General features: G+C 38.9%; 3 protein-coding genes across 3 annotated transcripts; 2 read left to right on the top strand and 1 right to left on the bottom strand.

Moving 5' to 3' along the window:
* Window positions 1-1,109: 1,109 nt before the first annotated feature.
* Window positions 1,110-3,343, bottom strand: LOC115929333 (nipped-B-like protein). The gene is made up of 4 exons (XM_030998113.1): window positions 3,320-3,343; window positions 2,175-2,550; window positions 1,522-2,116; window positions 1,110-1,443 (listed from the first exon to the last, which is right to left on the bottom strand). Exons 1-4 carry the CDS (start codon window positions 3,341-3,343, stop codon window positions 1,110-1,112), a joined length of 1,329 nt encoding a protein of 442 aa, XP_030853973.1.
* A 3,541-nt stretch (window positions 3,344-6,884) lies between these two features.
* Window positions 6,885-10,749, top strand: LOC105441070. The gene is made up of 5 exons (XM_030998023.1): window positions 6,885-7,044; window positions 8,049-8,161; window positions 8,560-8,618; window positions 9,730-9,887; window positions 10,547-10,749. The coding sequence occupies exons 1-5, from the start codon at window positions 6,885-6,887 to the stop codon at window positions 10,717-10,719; spliced, it is 663 nt and encodes a 220-aa protein (XP_030853883.1). The 3' UTR covers window positions 10,720-10,749.
* A 318-nt stretch (window positions 10,750-11,067) lies between these two features.
* LOC100892936 lies at window positions 11,068-15,686 on the top strand. The gene is made up of 5 exons (XM_030998104.1): window positions 11,068-11,111; window positions 11,758-11,816; window positions 12,404-12,518; window positions 13,256-13,608; window positions 14,075-15,686. Exons 1-5 carry the CDS (start codon window positions 11,068-11,070, stop codon window positions 14,359-14,361), a joined length of 858 nt encoding a protein of 285 aa, XP_030853964.1. The 3' UTR covers window positions 14,362-15,686.
* Window positions 15,687-17,714: the final 2,028 nt, after the last annotated feature.

The raw sequence follows: 17,714 nt of genomic DNA, 5'->3' as shown, positions 1-17,714 counted from the left end.
CAATAAAAAAAGTATGTATAGAACTGCTCCCGGCTGTTTAACTTATGTTCATAATAATATATTCAGAATGTTCTGTCATAACCGTCTACGCCTGTAGCCTATCATGATGATAGATGAATATGTAAGAGGCGATATGCCTTCTCACTTTCTTCTTCCTCTCCAATCCTCATCATCTCATATCCTAAAAATAGCTGGTTATTATCCTCCTTCTTTACATCAAACCATTGCGACGGTAACTGCATGGATCAGTTTTCCACCTCCCTTGTTTACTCCATACCTTTCATAATTTGCCTAGTAAATTGAAACCTGTGAGGCGATGATGATTATCATTATTGATTATTGCCATCTCGGCTATGCTCTCCATTCCTTTGAGATAGAAAAGCAAAGCCTTCATCATACATTACTGTTGCCCATTTTCGCACGATTCTATATTGAGAAAAATCGTCTCACTCTCTTTTAACGCTTGTAGTTTCTACCCTCAAGACTCGAACACAGGGGCATGGCGGGATAATTCGGGACTATGATATAGTAATATCAGAAAATCAACGAGTTTCTTATTTTAAACCGGCCCTAAATCATTGTGATCTACACTTGATGTATCTTCTTATTGTCTAGGTTGGGCTTCACAATTATAAAGCAATGATACTAGAATTACGATGATGCTAGAAATTTAGTTTCTCAATCAAATTATGCAATCAAATAAGAATCAGGCCATGAATGTTTACTTCTTTTAATAGAGTATATTAAAATTGTTCGCTTTGTTTGTATTGGTTTATGTACTTCTTAGAATATTTGGTTTCATGATCTTGCTCACATTTTAGATTTTGTATCTTTCTTCCACAGGATTCCTCTGGCAGTTCTTCCTACTAGAGTTAGCATGTAAGGGGCTCTCTTGATGATACTGAACATAAGTTTGTCATCATAATGTGGTCCAAATGAAAACAAGATGTTGAACAAAATTTACTCTCGTATAAAAGATAGATCAAGCAAGTCGCAGATTATTTGTGTAGTGATATATTTTGAAAAAAGTGTTATTCCAAGAAATCCTTTCAGAAATTGAAGATGTGTCTTAATTCTCATGGATTACCACCGCCAATCCCATACCCGAGTCACACCGCCAAATCGGTCCAGTGTCGGTCTGCTGTCGGTCTAATGTCGGTCTGTTGCCAGTCTGATGTCGGTCTGCTGTCGTCTGCTGTCGGCCTGCTGTCCTTCTGATGTCGCACTGCTGTGGGGCTGATGTCGGTCTGTTGTCGGCCTGCTGTCCTTCTGATGTCGCTCTGCTGTCGTTCTGCTGTCGTCTGCTTTCGGCCTGCTTTCCTTCTGATGTCGCTCTGTTGTCGGTCTGCTGTCAGTCTGCTGTCCTTCTGATGTCGTTCTGCTGTCGGTCTGCTGTCAGTCTGATGTCGGTCTGCTGTCGGTCTGGCGTCGGTCTGCTGCCGTCTGGTGTCAGCTTACTGTCGGTCTGCTGTCGGTCTGATGTCGCTCTGCTGTCAGTCTGATGTCGCTCTGCTGTCGGGCTGATGTCGGCCTGCTGTCCTTCTGATGTCGCTCTGCTGTCGTTCTGCTGTCGTCTGCTTTCGGCCTGCTTTCCTTCTGATGTCGCTCTGTTGTCGGTCTGCTGTCAGTCTGCTGTCCTTCTGATGTCGTTCTGCTGTCGGTCTGCTGTCAGTCTGCTGTCGGTCTGCTGTCGTCTGCTTTCGGCCTGCTTTCCTTCTGATGTCGCTCTGTTGTCGGTCTGCTGTCGTCTGCTTTCGGCCTGCTTTCCTTCTGATGTCGCTCTGCTGTCGGTCTGCTGTCCTGATGTCGCTCTGCTGTCGTTCTGCTGTCGTCTGCTTTCGGCCTGCTTTCCTTCTGATGTCGCTCTGTTGTCGGTCTGCTGTCAGTCTGCTGTCCTTCTGATGTCGTTCTGCTGTCCTTCTGATGTCGCTCTGCTGTCGTTCTGCTGTCGTCTGCTTTCGGCCTGCTTTCCTTCTGATGTCGCTCTGTTGTAGGTCTGCTGTCAGTCTGCTGTCCTTCTGATGTTGTTCTGCTGTCGGTCTGCTGTCAGTCTGCTGTCGGTCTGCTGTCGGTCTGGCGTCGGTCTGCTGCCGTCTGGTGTCAGCTTGCTGTCGGTCTGCTGTCGGTCTGATGTCGGTCTGCTGTCAGTCTGATGTCGGTCTGCTGTCGTCTGCTGTCGGTCTGCTGTCGGTCTGATGTCGGTCTGCTGTTAGTCTGATGTCGGTCTGCTGTCGTCTGCTGTCGGCCTGCTGTCCTTCTGATGTCGCTCTGCTGTCGGTCTGCTGTCGTCTGCTTTCGGCCTGCTGTCCTTCTGATGTCGCTCTGTTGTCGGTCTGCTGTCAGTCTGCTGTCCTTCTGATGTCGTTCTGCTGTCGGTCTGCTGTCAGTCTGCTGTCGGTCTGCTGTCGTCTGCTGTCGGCCGCTGTCCTTTCGATGTCGGTCTGCTGTCGGGCTGCTGTCGGTCTGCTGCCGTCTAGTTGTCAGCTTGCTGTCGGTCTGCTGTCGGTCTGGCGTCGGTCTGCTGCCGTCTGGTGTCAGCTTGCTGTCGGTCTGATATCGGTCTGCTGTCCGTCTGATGTCGGTCTGCTATCAGTCTGCAGTCCGGCTGCTGTTGGTCCGCTGTCGTCTACTGTCGGTCTGCTGTCAGTCTAATGTCGGTTTGGTATTGGTCTGCTGTCGTCTGTTGTCGATCCTCTGTCAGTCTGATGTCGGTCTGGTATCGGTTTGCTGTCAGTCTGCCGTCGGTCTGATGTCGTACTGCTGTAGGTCTGGTGTCGGTCTGGTGTCTGTCTCGTCGGTGTGACTGAGGTATTAGTGATCTCCCATCATCCATCTCTGGTTCACATAGATGCATGGCAGAATGCATTCATGATCCCCTAAGCAGAAAAGATTCTACCGGCTTTCTTTCGTTGGAAATTTTCACTTAGTGAAATCTGGGGGAGGAGGTGGAGTCACTGGAGTGTATGGAGATTCTTGGTCAACCCATTGCCTACGTGACTCGGTGGTGTCTTTCTAATTCCTACAGTTTTCGTTTTATATTCCACTTCATCCTTTCCTTCTTCAGTCTCTCTAAAGACTTTAAAGACAACGTCAGAATTTCGGTGATATCAGTCTACTAATACGTTCATGCCTTATAATAATTATTATGAGCTGCATGCCTTATTTCAATGGTTTTCAACTTTTGAGGTGGAAACAAAATCACATTATTATTACGTTTCAAAACCAATATCTATGAGATATAATAGCAGACATTGCAATATGTCATCATGGCATGAAAATGCTGTTTGAGTGTCAAAAAAATTCACATTATAGTCTGTACAAACTCGAGGTTCAATTCCACCATCGCAAGCTTTGCAAACTTGTTGTCGTTGCTTTATTTGTAATGTTTTCTTTTAGGCAACGACAGCTCACCGAGAATAAGTGCTAAAAATAAATAAATAATAGATAATAAATGCATTCGTCTACCAGAACGAGCTTTGATTGAAGTAAAATTACAATTACGAAGGAATCGGTGTATTTCCAGGTTTATGTCGGGTAGTCTGCTGTGATTGCCTTCTTTCAATACTCTTCCACAGTGACTGTATCTAGGTCTTCTGGGACATCCAGATTCTACTCATGTAGACACGTTTTTGTACCTCTCAGCTTAAAATATGAGCTCTCCTCCAAAATATATACTGATTTGTAATCTTGTCGACACCTTGCTTCTCGTAAACTAATTTCCCAGCGCTTCGTGTAAATTTGCGTGGTAACCAAACACGATTTAGGATCTTACATTACGCAGTTTAGCATGTCCTGATATGATTGTCAGCAATGTGTTGACGCAGAGAAGGGGTGAGTTTCCAATTAATTTCAAAGAAGGAATATCCTAGGCATATTTACATTTCATTCAACTGAGATGTTTAAAATTTAGATATCACGCGTCAACATAATGAAGATAGTGCAGAGAGGCTGTCTTTGGTAACCCAGTTGCAACATTTTCTTTTTATCACTTTCTTTCGATCTTTCTTCTTGTTTCCTTTTCACGCTTTTCTTGGAGGGTGAAAGCAGAAATAGAAAAGCGGATATCTAGGGCCCTGTCTTATAAACAGTTGCGACTAATCGTAACTCATTTGCGATTGAAATCAATCGTAGCATATACATAAGAGATAGGTCTCGGAGAGTGCAAACTTGGGATTGATTTGGATCAATTGCAACTGTTTATTAGACGGGGCCCAGATCTGACAGAAGCTTTCCTACCGTACGGTCGCCATGGAAACGAATAGCATATTATTTCGAATAGTTGGTTAAACTATGCACTTTATTATGATCTATTAATTACAACTTCATGTGGTAGTTGTTGGAAACAGACATGTGCAACCAACTCATTGTAAATAAATTTAAGCAAGGGGAATAATAGTCCTACATGGAAACACCATGAAACTTCTTTGGCAAACGAAACGATGTATGTGATGATGTTCGATTTTGTTATAGTCTGATTCCCATTAATTACAATTCAAGTATAGTACATTCCAATATTCATTTAATATACTTAATTCAAAAAAATCTGAGCTAAGGAGGAAAAGATCTTTGTAAATTACGGAGCGGTATTAAAAACTATGGTAACAATTATGACCAAGGCCTTTAAATAGTCATCGGTTTGGTGCACTGATTCACATAATTATGTGGGCTTGGTTGATGCTGTGTTTATACCAAGCCCTGGGCATGGGAGCGGTGTGTTGACCTTTGACCTCAAGATAGATGACCTCTCTTAACCTCCTTCCTATAACAACTCGGCCTCGATCTTGACAGTATGTAGGATTACTGACACGAGTATGGTGTTACACCATCGTGGAAATACAAATCGTCTCCTGTTACAACGTGTGGAAAGGTACATGCTCACAGGCACAGTCAAAACAGAAACTGGGAAAATTGAGAGAAAGATATATAGAGGGAGAGAGAGAGAGAGAGAGAGAGAGAGAGAGAGAGAGAGAAAAGACATGTGATAGAGAGGGAGATTGAGAGAGAGAAAGACAGAGAGAGAGAGCGCGCGAGTTGATAAGTGCTATGTGAAAACAGTAGCTTTTGAAGTACTGTTTAATATGTAAATAGGTGAACGTATAAAATTGAAGATAATTATAAGGATGCGAGGACAAACTGTAGGAAAGAGTGGCCATGTCTATCTTGTAGACACAGTTCTTGCCATTTTACACGTTGGGCATCGCTATTTAAAGTTTCATGGAAGTTTCTGATAATTTTGCCGACTGTAATCGAAACTTGTTCGGATACAAGAAAAGGGGCAAAATATCTATGATGAAATAAAACAATAAATTTGGGGGAAAAGGAGGCCAGAAATATTAAATTTAAGAAGTTCGGGTGTCGACCCCCGACCCCCGACCCCCCCCCCCCGGACCCCTCATCCGCTAGCGGAGCTCTGTCTCTGATTATGTAAATCGTGTACATTATACGTATAGAATGATTCAAACTAGGCGCATTTTTTAAATTCATTTTTGCCAATCAAGTGCAAAAGAAAATGTGACTGGTTCCTAATGAAGAGAACGATGGGTGTTTAATCCCAACGTGTCTGAGTGTGTTAGACTAGACACATGACCCGAAACAGGTCACGACTTTTGCACAGACTTATCTCGCATACTTGAAAGCTTTTAGTTTTGTTTGGATTTAGTATAAACAAGGGCACTGATTTGTTAGGTAGGGCTGCATTAAAATTCAACTAATGCGCAATAATTTTCCATATTTTTCATGGGATGAAAAGACAAAAAGCCCTCGGAATGTGGAAAACATGGATTTTTGGAGGTCAAAGACCAAATTTGTTCCTGTTTCATGATATAGATACTTCGAGAAGAGTTATGAATACTACAATACTTCAATATCACGTGTGAAGTGTTATTATATGCTGTTGCCTATATTTTGTCTGACCCCCTCCTTTCAAAATGATCTTCAGCGACGCTCCTGAAAAGAATGATATAAAATCAATGATGCGTGATAAAATTTTAATTCTACTACCAATATCCCCATCTCTCTCTCTCTCTCTTTCTCTCTCCCTTTCTCTCACTCTCTTGACACCATAATGTTAATCATTTAATTATTAAAATTAGCGAAGCATTATAATTAGCATGAATTTCAGATTGGATGTAGACGCTGATTTTATTATTACATTAGCTCCGAAACCTAAGTTATATCAGAAAATCAGAAGGAAAGATTCACCAAAATATTTCTAGATAGTTCCTGTAGTAAATGAGAAGACCGTTCAGCGGAGATAATACCAGCACTTTACAAAATGCTTCTTAGACATGCTTTATGTCACTCCATTATCATCCCTCAGTGAAGGTTACTAATAGATATCATAATGATCACCCCCCAGAGGCGGATCCAGGAAATTTTTAAAGGAGGAATCCTGAAAAAAAGTATGACAAGAAAAAAGTAGAAAAAAGGTTATCTAACAAAAAGGAAGGGGTCAAATAAATAAGAAAAATCTATGTCAAGCGAAAAAAAAGTGGAAGTCGGACGCCCGTGACCCCCCCCCCCCCCCCCCCCCCACATCTGTCCGACTCAATCCGTCCCCCAACTGTCGCACTATGTTTGAAGTACGTATATTATCATCTGAAAGCTACATTATATACATTCTTCAAAATCATCTTTCGCTATTTCAAGGATGGCATTAGATCATTATCATCCCCAATTTGTACCGTGTATGCTTACGTGACACTGTATAAACGTCGTTGATGCGATTTTTTTTCTTCCCCCTTTAAACCAATTGTTGTATTACCTTCTTGTGAAATTCACCCCCAAAAAGACTAATGCCACATGTGTTTTTCTTCTTTTTAACCCACCTCCTTTCTTTCCTCCTCCTATCCCCCCCCCCTTCTTCTCCCCCAATAGTGCCCACAATGGATCCTACCACTGAGCTGGTAACGGACATCATAGTCAGTGAGGCAGCCACAGGCATGGCGGTGGAGGAGGAGTACGTGGAGGAAATCACCACGCTACCGATGGATGATGAGACGGTTGCCATGACGACAGAAGGTTCATTCACAACATTCACACCAGGTATGTCCAAATGTGTAACATTCTGTTGTGTATGTTTAATTTGGGAGTTTGTAATGAATGATTTGGAAAGACGATAATAATCATTATCATTGCAATAATGTACAGATGTGCTGCTGCCAATTCATAGTGGTATTGTGTTCTCATTTTCTATCGGTCAAGGGGATATTAGATAAGATCAATACTTAGCTTGTTCTCTTTTTGGCTGAAAGACATTCATACACCACAATAATTGAAAAGATTTGTATTCCATATTTAGTTGTAAAAGGATTAAATCAGATAGGGGAAATTAATGTTTGGTAGAATTGATCGAGTGACGCACTCTTTCGTGTATCATGTTAAAATGACATTTATTATCTGGGAGAGGACGCTTCATTTCTAATTCTAAATTCTTAGTTTTTGACATCTAAAAAAATGTGTGTTGCTGCAATGACAGATTTGTGGGAATGTTTCTGGTGGATATTTCATCGTAAACAATGTTATTTTTTTAATTCTTTGATTTTGTTTCCCCTTTTAACTTCCGTAAAATATAAGTCTTAGAGTCAGTTTGTATTTCAACTGTTCAGAAGATCTTATCGAAGTCCCGATGCCAAGTTCATTTTTTTCAAATTTAAGGAATACAGTGTTTTTTAAAGGGGGATAGATATGTGATGGTCATTGAGGTCAGTGGGGCAGTGGTCAGAGGATGGACGTGACATCCGAGGGGGGGGGGGGGCACAAAAAGATTCTTTTCCCAGGTGTGAACTTTGTATGGTCTCTTATGTACCTTGCTAAGATACATTTGACAGGAAGATATATTTTGCGTGTTGCCATGGTTAACTAAGTTTATTTGTTACATCATCTCGAGATTTTAACTTATTATTATACTTTGTATTTGGTAAATTTCGTATAGTATCTGTCTTGTTATGATAATATTGTTCTATCCAGCTAAACTCTCTCAATTCATTTTCTTGAGTATCTTTATCCTCATATTTATTGATGCCATTTTTTTCCTATTCGTTCTTTAGACGAGGAAGAGAAAGGGCCGAGAATTTGGAAATCCGTTACGGTAAAATTTACATTGCCTGATAAATCGCCTACTGATATCGGAGGGCCTCTTAGACTAGAGATTAAAAATGCGGTAAGTGATATCCGCTTTCTCTGTTTTCTTTTTATGTGACGTTACTTTTACTGTTTTCCCAGTTACTGATGTATGCTTTAAATAATAGTCATGCTATAGCCAAGATGTGGCAAATAAAGTTTCGACGAATGTGCGCTTTAATTTCTTCCTCCACATAAAATTCCACACCGAACACAATCATTCTCTTGACGTTCCCTCAATTCCCCTGGTATTTTTCCAGAATAGTTCATGTTCTCAATGTCAGTTGTGGATGTCGATAAAATGAATGTCTCAGAGTTAAATAGCCGAATCGAATTTACTATCAGCTGTAACTTTCGTTCCTGAAGTATTTCATTGATCTAAACATGAGTTTGAATTGATTTGTTAATTAAATATAAATCACCCATCTCTTTTCTTAGATAAATCCAATTCTGAAGGAGAAATTTAAGGACTACAATGCATCGTCCATTGCATTTAGGTAAGACCAGAGATTAGTCGAACTTTATTCAAATTTTGATTTGATTTTTTAAATCTCACTTGTAGACTTGCCATTGTATTATAACTTTTTTGTAATAATCTTATTTATAACTGTTTTCTTGTATCCAAAGCAAGCATATGCGTCCCCCCAAAAAATATACACTTTTGAAATGGCTGCCGAATAAAAAAATATATGATTCTGGGGGAAAAGTTTGATATGTATATAAAGCTCATAAACTCAACTTTCATATGACACCAAAAAGTCCGAAAATAATTCATGCTTGGGTGAGCACTGCTGACTTTTGTAAAGGATATGAAAATTAGATTGCGCAGGAATTAGCCTTCCAATTTGTGAGAGGTAAATCCTTTGGAGCTTACACAATTGTGGGTGATATGATACATTCATGATTTGCTGAGTGAATTTCATGGTTTATTAAACCAAACTTTTATGCATGAGCGAACAGGAATTGCATTTTTATTGTAGCATTGTAACTTTCCCTGGTAGACTCTAGTGGTGTGTTCATTGGAGTCAGGATGGGGGGGGGGGGGGGATAGTACATGTTGTAATTTCCATGTTACAAACTATTATTTTTTACATCTGTGACTTTGAATAAAAACCTTCACCCCACATTTCAGTTATTGTAAGATTATTTGAACATCTCATGGATTTACTTAATAACCAGATGAGGATTATGTAAATTGATTATTCAAATACGGTTTGTTGAAAAAAGGAATGTCACAGATGTTGGCTACTTATTCTTCAGGTAACCCATTTACCTCAATGCCGTAAGCTCCAAAGGACTTACCTCTTACAAATTCCTGCGTAACCTAATTTTCTTACCCTTTACAAAAGTTAGCAATGCTCACCCAAGCATGAATTATTTTCGGACTTTTTGGTGTCATATGAAAGTTGAGTTTATGAGCTTTCCATACATATCAAACTTTTTCTCTTAGAATCATGTTTTTTTTTTTTCGGCAGCCATTTCAAAAGTGTATAGTTTTTTTTGGGGACGCACGGTTTTGTAGTAAATATTTATTTTTACATGGTTTGCAAATCAACTATACACCTCCAAGATTCCCACCTTACTCCTCTCTCTTACTCTCTTTTGCAGTTCGGGTAGTCTCATAGCGAATGTGAAACTGGACTTTAGTTTGCGGATTACGGTAGAAGAAAGACGAGAAGTGATCAAGGTGTTCTACGAGATGGTTGAGCGGAATAATACCCTTGGAAGCCTTCGTGTTGAAAAGCTTTATGTTTTGAATGTAAAAGGTAGGCTTATTTCTGTTATTTTGTTAAAGCAAATTTTGTATTATTTGCTTACAGACAAAATGTGTCCTCTTTTCACTTTGGGAGAAGAGTGAAAAAGGAGAGTTGTTGTTGGGTTTGTTGGCGCTATATCCACCGATTTCGATGATTTCCGCCAGGCTTGGTGTGATTATGCGTCTTGCTCTCACTTCTGCTGCTCTACGTTTCTGTCATTCTGATACTCGCCCAGTCTGTGAGATAAAGATTTACCTTGACCTTTGTTATTGGTGTAGTGCAAGGTTATGGAAGAAATCACACAAGCTTTGGTAATAAGGCAAAATTTGAAAAATATAATATATATGGATGCAGTAAAATAAAAGGTAGTGAGTGTTCGAGAGACAGTTTAACAGACTGTCATGGAGAGAGAACTCGGTCACATGCTGATGGGAGACTAGGGGAGAGAGAGATGGGGTCAGTATAAGTGTGAAGTTAAGTTTGATATAGGAATACACTTCCTAAGCTAAATGAAAATTTTGAAACAAAAAAGGGGGCATTTGAATGACGCGAATATGCAACTTAAATTTCTCTGAAGTAAATAAAAAGAACAAGTCATTTTAAAATGTATGAAAATGTAGTTGTGATCGTTTCCTTATTTTGATCTATATTATTTTATTTTGTTCAAGGATCGTACGATAGGATTGATGATGCCTGTCATATCACCCGTTGTCCATCCGGAATGACATGCTTCACTGACGGGAATGATTGTACATCTGTATGTAGCACTAATCAGCACTACTGTCACCATGGAACATGTGAGAAGGATGCTAAACGGTCTTCATTCATCACGTGCCAGTAAGAGAATCGAATTATGGGCATCGTTTCACAAAACCGTCACAAGTACAAGTACAAGTACAAGTACAAGTTCACCGACATCACATTGAAACGCGTGTTAATATACAATAAATTAGTACTTTTTAAAGACGGTTTTTTGAAACGTTGCCCTGGTGGTGAAACCTAGAGAAGAGGAGCAGGGGGAGCAGGGGGTGGAGCGGGGAGGGGGAGGGGGGGGGGCAATGGTTCCCCATGGGCACATTCGTTGGTGCTATAGAATTTTCTGGTTTTGTTATATTCACACTCGATGGCCTTTTTATTTATCCCCTCCCCTTCAAACTTACCCATGATTCACCCTTTCAATCGTTAATCCATGCACCCCTTCTCGGCGGTTCCCGGATTCTGTAAAGAACAGGGGTATAATGATGAAAACAAACCTCTGACGAGCAAATATATTATGTATTTAGGAATGCAAGATTAAATTCATGAAATTATGCTTTGCACTGGTGGATTCAAGATTCTCTGCATGGCAGGGGAGGGGGGGGGGGGCGCACAAGTCCGAGAATTATGTGACATTCAAAGAAAGAAAAGAAATTTGATGCAAAATGGCGAAATTATTGATTCATGCAATCTAATCGTGCGTTGGAAACCGGTGAAGACGAATTGATTAACTTTGACGAAAATGGATTCATAAATTATGATGATGAAAACGATTTGACAAAGTTCGAAAATGAAGTACCAAAAACAAATCTAACCACGAGATCTAGAAGATCATGAAGTTTCGGGATGAAATAGAATGAAAAGTGTATGACAATGAATGAATGAAAGGATGGGAGAACCTATAGATTACATACGTGGAGGTACTTTTTTACGGTTTTACTAAGGGGAAGATTCGAACCGATAAATTGAAAGTTGGAAGTACAATCAATGAGTAGATCATACTTGTTCAGTTTTTAGTCAAATTATCAAAGTTACATACTTTGTACCAATACATGCTTTACCAAGGTATCCTAAAATTAATAATGCCATTACAACATTGTCTTTTTATATTATGTCTATACAGTTGTGAAGAAGGTTACACCGGCGGAAGATGTGACAAAGAGATACGCGATGAGAGCGAGGGTAAACGTATGGATGCACTTTCATTGTTTTGTAGTTCACCTTATAATTTTGTTATGTTTTTTTACATCTCTATCTGCTTGTTTTACATTCAATCATGATTTTGTCAAAGTGGTTTTCTTTTCAATTTCATTTGTTAAGCATTCATATTTATTATTTTCTACTCACCCGTAATTTTGTTCATTGTGTGTGTGTTCGTCATATGTTATATCACACGATTATAGAATCTGCACTTACACGTTCATCTTATTTTTGTCACACTTTTCATATAAATGTGTTTGTCTGTTTGTTTGTTGTGCTGGTATTAACGCTGTAACTACTCATTTGCATTAAATTAACTGAAATGGGAATTACTATTTCTTGCATGCCTGAATCGTTGTCCCTTGAATATTGCTTAAACGCAAAATAGTAACGTATTCTGGTTTATGACAAATTATCGCCGTTTCATGAATTAAAATGCCATTTGATTTTTCTATCGATTTCATATTTGTAGAAGTTAATTACAAAGCTAGTCATTGTATATTCTTCCTGAGCTAAACACATCATGAATGATTCATAACTTTTGCTCCATATTTCTTGTTTTTCTCCAGCTGATCTTTATGTAGGGATCATCGCAGCGAGTGTGATAGCATGTATCATCGTTCTGGCTATCCTTCTAGGAACCTGTATCAACCTCTTCAATAAGAGACGCATTAGAACTGGAAGGTATGGTATATACAGGGTTACCTGGACCATGGGGGAAATTAGAGAGATTTGTTTTAATTAATTAAAGCATGGAAAACTGGCAGAAGTTATTTATATTCCTGTAAGGATACTTAGCCATCCGTATTTCATGCAGCTTGTTTAACTACACCGTTGATATCTCACCGAATAGAGAAGAGTTTCTGGTTAGGTGGAAAATCAGTTTACAAATTTCACTTTAATTGGTATCATCCTTGTAAATCCTTGTAAAGTGCATTAAATACGAAGAGAGAGAGAGAAGGAAAAAAAAGAACATACATGGAAACTCAAGATTTGAGTTATTAAAGGAGATAAAATGGATCATTCATTGACAGAATATATTTCTCTTTTAAGAAGAATTTGTTATGAACGCAACAATAGCTTTGCAGGAACATTATTGAGGAATCGGCAACGTATGGCAATATAAAGATCAATTTCCTTAACGTTATCAAAACTGTTTTTGAAAATATGCAGAATACTTTTAATAGAGTTTCTTAGTTAATATAAAAACATCATTTATCAAAAAGAATTACTATAAAACCAGAACTTGGAATTGCGGGCATGGTCGAGTTTTGCAACAGTTTCGAAAAGCTCCGCAAAAACGCCCGTTATCAATAATTCGCAAAAGATCATGTCGCGAAAGTTTCTTGGTTTCTCTAAAAAAAAAGTTACAAAAAAGTAAATTACGTTATTCTTTACCAGATTTATTATATTTTTACTAGATCTGAAGAGCTGTTCGGCATCGAGAACGTGGTAGCTTTAGAGCTGATGGACGAGAAGTCGCATCTGGGCGGCATGGCAACCCAGACTGACGAGAGCTTCTTACTCGCCCGTTCGCACAAAGATGGTGTCGCCCCCAAGGCCGGCCACGCCCACAAAATCATGCAGACTACCGACTCTTTCCTGTTGTCCAAGGCGCAGCTGCTAAGAGCACATGGTGGTTCGGCGACACGCTACAGAGGGGCGGGGTCTCCAGTGGGCGTGGTCAGTGGGAACACACGCCGCCTGAGTGATCGACCATCGGAGAGTAAGATGACTGGTGCCGATGCCACGCCCAGCACCAGCGGTGCCGGAGGTTCGTTTATGTGCAACTAAATATCGCTTGTCTTCCTTTTATTACATGCAAGGAACATGTACATAATCTGTAAGGCGATATTTGTTGACAAACATTACTAGTAAATACAGATATCCGTGGGAGACTACTGGGGAATACTTAAAATGTAAAGGCACTGTTTCTGAGATTAAGGAGTCGTTTTGGGTATTGAATTGACACTATAGTGTGTTTGCTTTATAGATTAACTAGATACATTTTGCATTTAAATTATCGTTGACGACTTTTGTTCGTGTTTTAATTGAATCTTAGTATTGCAGTTGTTCACCTTTTACTCACCATATATAACATTATTGTTGAAAATTGTTGTACACTTTAGGAACTCATGATCGTCATTTAGTTATGATGAATTATGTCCACGATTCCTACGTTTACGGAGATTATTACCACACCATTTAATGACGATAGTTTTATATTTGTTATCTTTCAGCCAACGGTGTAGCGAGGAAGCCATCAACCAAGAAAGAGCGGGCTCCAGCCCCTCCTCAACAAAGCCCCACCTCCATCTCTCAACATGAAGAAGCCACGCCCTCCACCAGTAAAGTCGAAGACCTTCCCATTTCTTCAGAAGAAAGCGCGCCAAAGCTGGTGGATCCTCAAGTCGAAAAAGACGAGGGAAACATAGAGGTGCCTCCTCCCGAAAAGCCGATAAAATCGATCGACGGTGACGAAGTGATATCGGATGCTTATTCCGGAAGGAAGATACTCAAAGTTTAGCGGAATCACTTTTCATTTCTTGATTGATCTGATTTGAAACTTTATCCCGAGAACATGGACAATGATGTACTATTTTCATGGTTGTATTCTTCGCTGTACTATGTATGCCTCAGTCACACCGCCGAACCGGCTCCAGACCGACTCCGAACCGTCTTGTTTTTTGCCATAGGAGTAATGTAATTTTATGGGTCGGTCTTGTCGATGTGACTCGGGTATAAGCCTTCATTCTTGTCCGTGAAACCGATGAATTCCGTGAAAGTCCGTCCGAAGACGAGCCAAAGTGTCCGACCTCTCCAGACGATGAGGTGTAGCAGTACTCCCTCCCCCTTAAATCCAGAACTGACAAACGCTTCTGTCAAATTGCCATTCCACCATGCCATGTCATTTTAGGGGGTATATTATAATGATGAGCACAGATAGAAGTTTAAACATGGAACACTCAATATGCTTCTGTAGATACATTTTGTAGGCAGGAGCGTGCTGCACGACTCTCGCCCGAACATTGGCTTTCATGTATCGTTACGTGAGAGCGCGAATCAAGCCCCCGCCTTGTAAACCTATTTTATTACTTCGATGTTGTGTTTTTTCCAAGCGGATTATGTACCCGATAGCTAACTTTACAAAACATAGCAATGTTACTTATATCACCTTTGACCTGTCGTCTTGTGTATGGAATGGTGTGAGATCATTAAGTTATCATAACTTATGAAAGTATTTTAAGAACTTATTCCTTGAAGGCTTGAATAATTATAGTTTATGCTTGAATAAAAACATATTCAGATGCTGGACATGTCAGTTCATGATTGCATGTGGATTTTAAGTCTTCCGGATATACCGTTCCTCTAAACTTTATCCAAGTATGCGAGTATTATCGTAATCAGAAACCACACTTAAATGATACAATTTTTATTTTCCAAACCATTTATATGTATAAGTATATTGTAATAGCCTAGTTTATGAAGCTGTAGGTGTTATATCATTTTCTATTCAGCTATTGTGTGTGTAAAATTTGATATCGTTATATATAGGCCTACGCATGTTTTTTTTTTTCTATCTATGGCTGTCCAGTTAATTTCAGTAAATAGTATTGTATACATCTATACTATTTATTGTTTGTAGTTAAGCCTTTGTGTTTGTAGATAATGTATCCCTTTGTAGAACCATGTGCCAAAATTATGTATTCATTCAGTGTTATCTTTCCATAATGAAACATGTATTTTTTATACTTTTGAAAATATTGCTTGAACCTTGTCAATATTATGCTTATGTGTACAAGATTGTTGTACTTTTTGTAAATAATTGATATGGATTTTACATTAATCATGGAAAAGATGATGTGGATATAAATCAAATGGCCAATCTGCATTTTTCTTGTGAAAAATGATTTTGTAATTTCAGGAAATAGTGGATCATTGCATTGCAGTGTAGAATCTTAATAGTTATAGAATTAGACATGTTGCCAGAACAAACAGTAATAGTATGAAAAGATGTTTATCATTAGACGTTACATGGTTGAGAATATGAGTTATTTTCGCATATTCCAGTAGAATGGTATTCCGATGATTGAAATAAACAGTTTCGTAATAGATCTAGAGAGCGAGTTGATCACTGCTAATCATTTGCCCTATCCTCGCATTGTTTAACCAATAGATGGCGCAATACATCAGCATTATGTTTTCGAGCTCTTAGTCATGGGTTCACGTTTCATGTTAGAAATTAGGGCAAGTATTTGTAGCTGAGGTTATTAGTTTGCTAGATTTCCAACTAATATATCATCTCCTGTTTATGTGTAAGAGGATTTAGAAAGCACATTGAAAATAAAGAGAATGATGGAAACTATAACAATATTCATACGGACTAATTAAAAAAAAAAATCTGACCTCCTGCTAGGTTCAAAAGTCTTATTATTTCGGACTACCAGAAAAAAATGTCTTGGTTTATTGTCGTTTTATTTTTGGAATCAAATATTCGTATAAATTTGAGTGATTTCACCTGTAAATTGCTGTTGTAATTCATCGAATTTGAAAGTCTTAGGAGGGCAGATTATGTAGATGTAGCCTATGCCTTCTTACCTTAGTGACAGTTGCCCTCTTTGCCCCACACGCCGCTAGTAAAAATAAAATGTATTTAGATTTTTTATGAGTTCATTCGCTAAATGTCAATTTAACGTTGACAATATGCTAATTGTGTTCGATGACGATCATAACGTATTGTCTATGCGCGGTGAAAAGGAAAATAAAGCTTGTTTTTTATGAAATTGCTAAGTTTGGTGTCTGACGAGTTTTGTTGTTGGTGTGAATGTGTTGTTTAGTTTAATATCCTTGATTTATATATAGGCCTATCATCAATCATCGAGGTAACTATTTCGAAAGAAAAAATATCAAGGTCTTTTAATTAAGATGTAGGTATGGTATTCGTTTTTTATCTGTGTATTCTCGTAAAAACAGTGAATTTAACTTTAAAAGCAAGAAAATGAATAGCAAGATAATAATAATTGGATAAAAAGATGAATGGAATGTATGAATAAAAACACTTTTATTCTAATGTAGTCTAATGTAATCTAATTATTCTAATTCATCGGAGCAAATTGAAACTCCCCCAACTATAAACCTTTAAGAGCACCTGACATACGAATGCAGCTGAAACTTTTAAATTGTGCCGTTTTGTTCTGCCGATAAACATTATTGACCCAAAACAAGGCCAAACCAAAATGAAAGCTGCCAAAAAGAAAAATCATTAATAATTGTTGTTTACAGTGTACAAATTAACATAATCTCCTGTCACTTGTTATTTCCGTTTTTCAAACCACATATTATTGAGCCATGGAGATAATTATATGTGTCTTACGATGCTGGAACTGTCACTCATCGTACTAAGCATCTTACCTATAGCCCCATGGCGTTATTGATGTTTGTGACGGATCACAAGGAGAGGCCTCTTAAAGCCCCCATTATAGGATCGATCTTTCACCCCTGGTATTCAGCCCTAATTAATTGATTGCCTTTATTTGCCGTCAAGTTGAGCCCACCTCTTAAACACCTGACGAAATCTTTACAGTCCGTTTCACTGCTGACAATTTTGTGGTTTCCGTCTTCCGTACTTTCTAACGACAATGGGAAGCAAAGTCTGTTTACAATGGAGCACCCGCCATTGGTAAAATTTAGAAGGTAAGGGGGTATGGTCCAAAGGCAATTCAGATGTACAATTTCAAGAAAGGGCACTTTTGGAGGGCACTTCTGTTGATTTGCTCCCCTTTCAAAGATCGTATCATGACTAACTCATGTACAACAATTTCGACAAATATAAAGCGACCTTCCATATTATACACGAATATCCAAATATCCTAACTTTAA

The sequence above is a fragment of the Strongylocentrotus purpuratus genome, unplaced genomic scaffold (genome assembly GCF_000002235.5).
Source record: "Strongylocentrotus purpuratus isolate Spur 01 unplaced genomic scaffold, Spur_5.0 spur5_contig_858, whole genome shotgun sequence".
Taxonomy (NCBI): domain Eukaryota; kingdom Metazoa; phylum Echinodermata; class Echinoidea; order Camarodonta; family Strongylocentrotidae; genus Strongylocentrotus; species Strongylocentrotus purpuratus.
Note: the sequence above shows the minus strand (reverse complement) of the source record. Positions and strands in the feature narration are given on the sequence as shown.

Excerpts from the sequence above, each read along its gene's own strand:
- LOC100892936 (XM_030998104.1), top strand. The coding sequence starts at position 11,068 with ATGCACCCCTTCTCGGCGGTTCCCGGATTCTGTAAAGAACAGGG. Across the intron at positions 11,112-11,757 it reads GGATTCTGTAAAGAACAGGG|TTGTGAAGAAGGTTACACCG; the intron begins GTATAATGATGA and ends ATGTCTATACAG. Across the intron at positions 13,609-14,074 it reads CAGCACCAGCGGTGCCGGAG|CCAACGGTGTAGCGAGGAAG; the intron begins GTTCGTTTATGT and ends GTTATCTTTCAG.
- LOC115929333 (XM_030998113.1), bottom strand. The coding sequence starts at position 3,343 with ATGGTGGAATTGAACCTCGAGTTT. Across the intron at positions 2,551-3,319 it reads TGGAATTGAACCTCGAGTTT|ACCGACAGCAAGCTGACACC; the intron begins GTACAGACTATA and ends GACCGATATCAG. Across the intron at positions 2,117-2,174 it reads AGACCGACAGCAGACCGACA|ACCGACAGCAAGCTGACACC; the intron begins GCAGACGACAGC and ends GACCGACAGCAG.
- LOC105441070 (XM_030998023.1), top strand. The coding sequence starts at position 6,885 with ATGGATCCTACCACTGAGCTGGTAACGGACATCATAGTCAGTGAGGCA. Across the intron at positions 8,162-8,559 it reads GACTAGAGATTAAAAATGCG|ATAAATCCAATTCTGAAGGA; the intron begins GTAAGTGATATC and ends CTCTTTTCTTAG. Across the intron at positions 9,888-10,546 it reads TTATGTTTTGAATGTAAAAG|GATCGTACGATAGGATTGAT; the intron begins GTAGGCTTATTT and ends ATTTTGTTCAAG.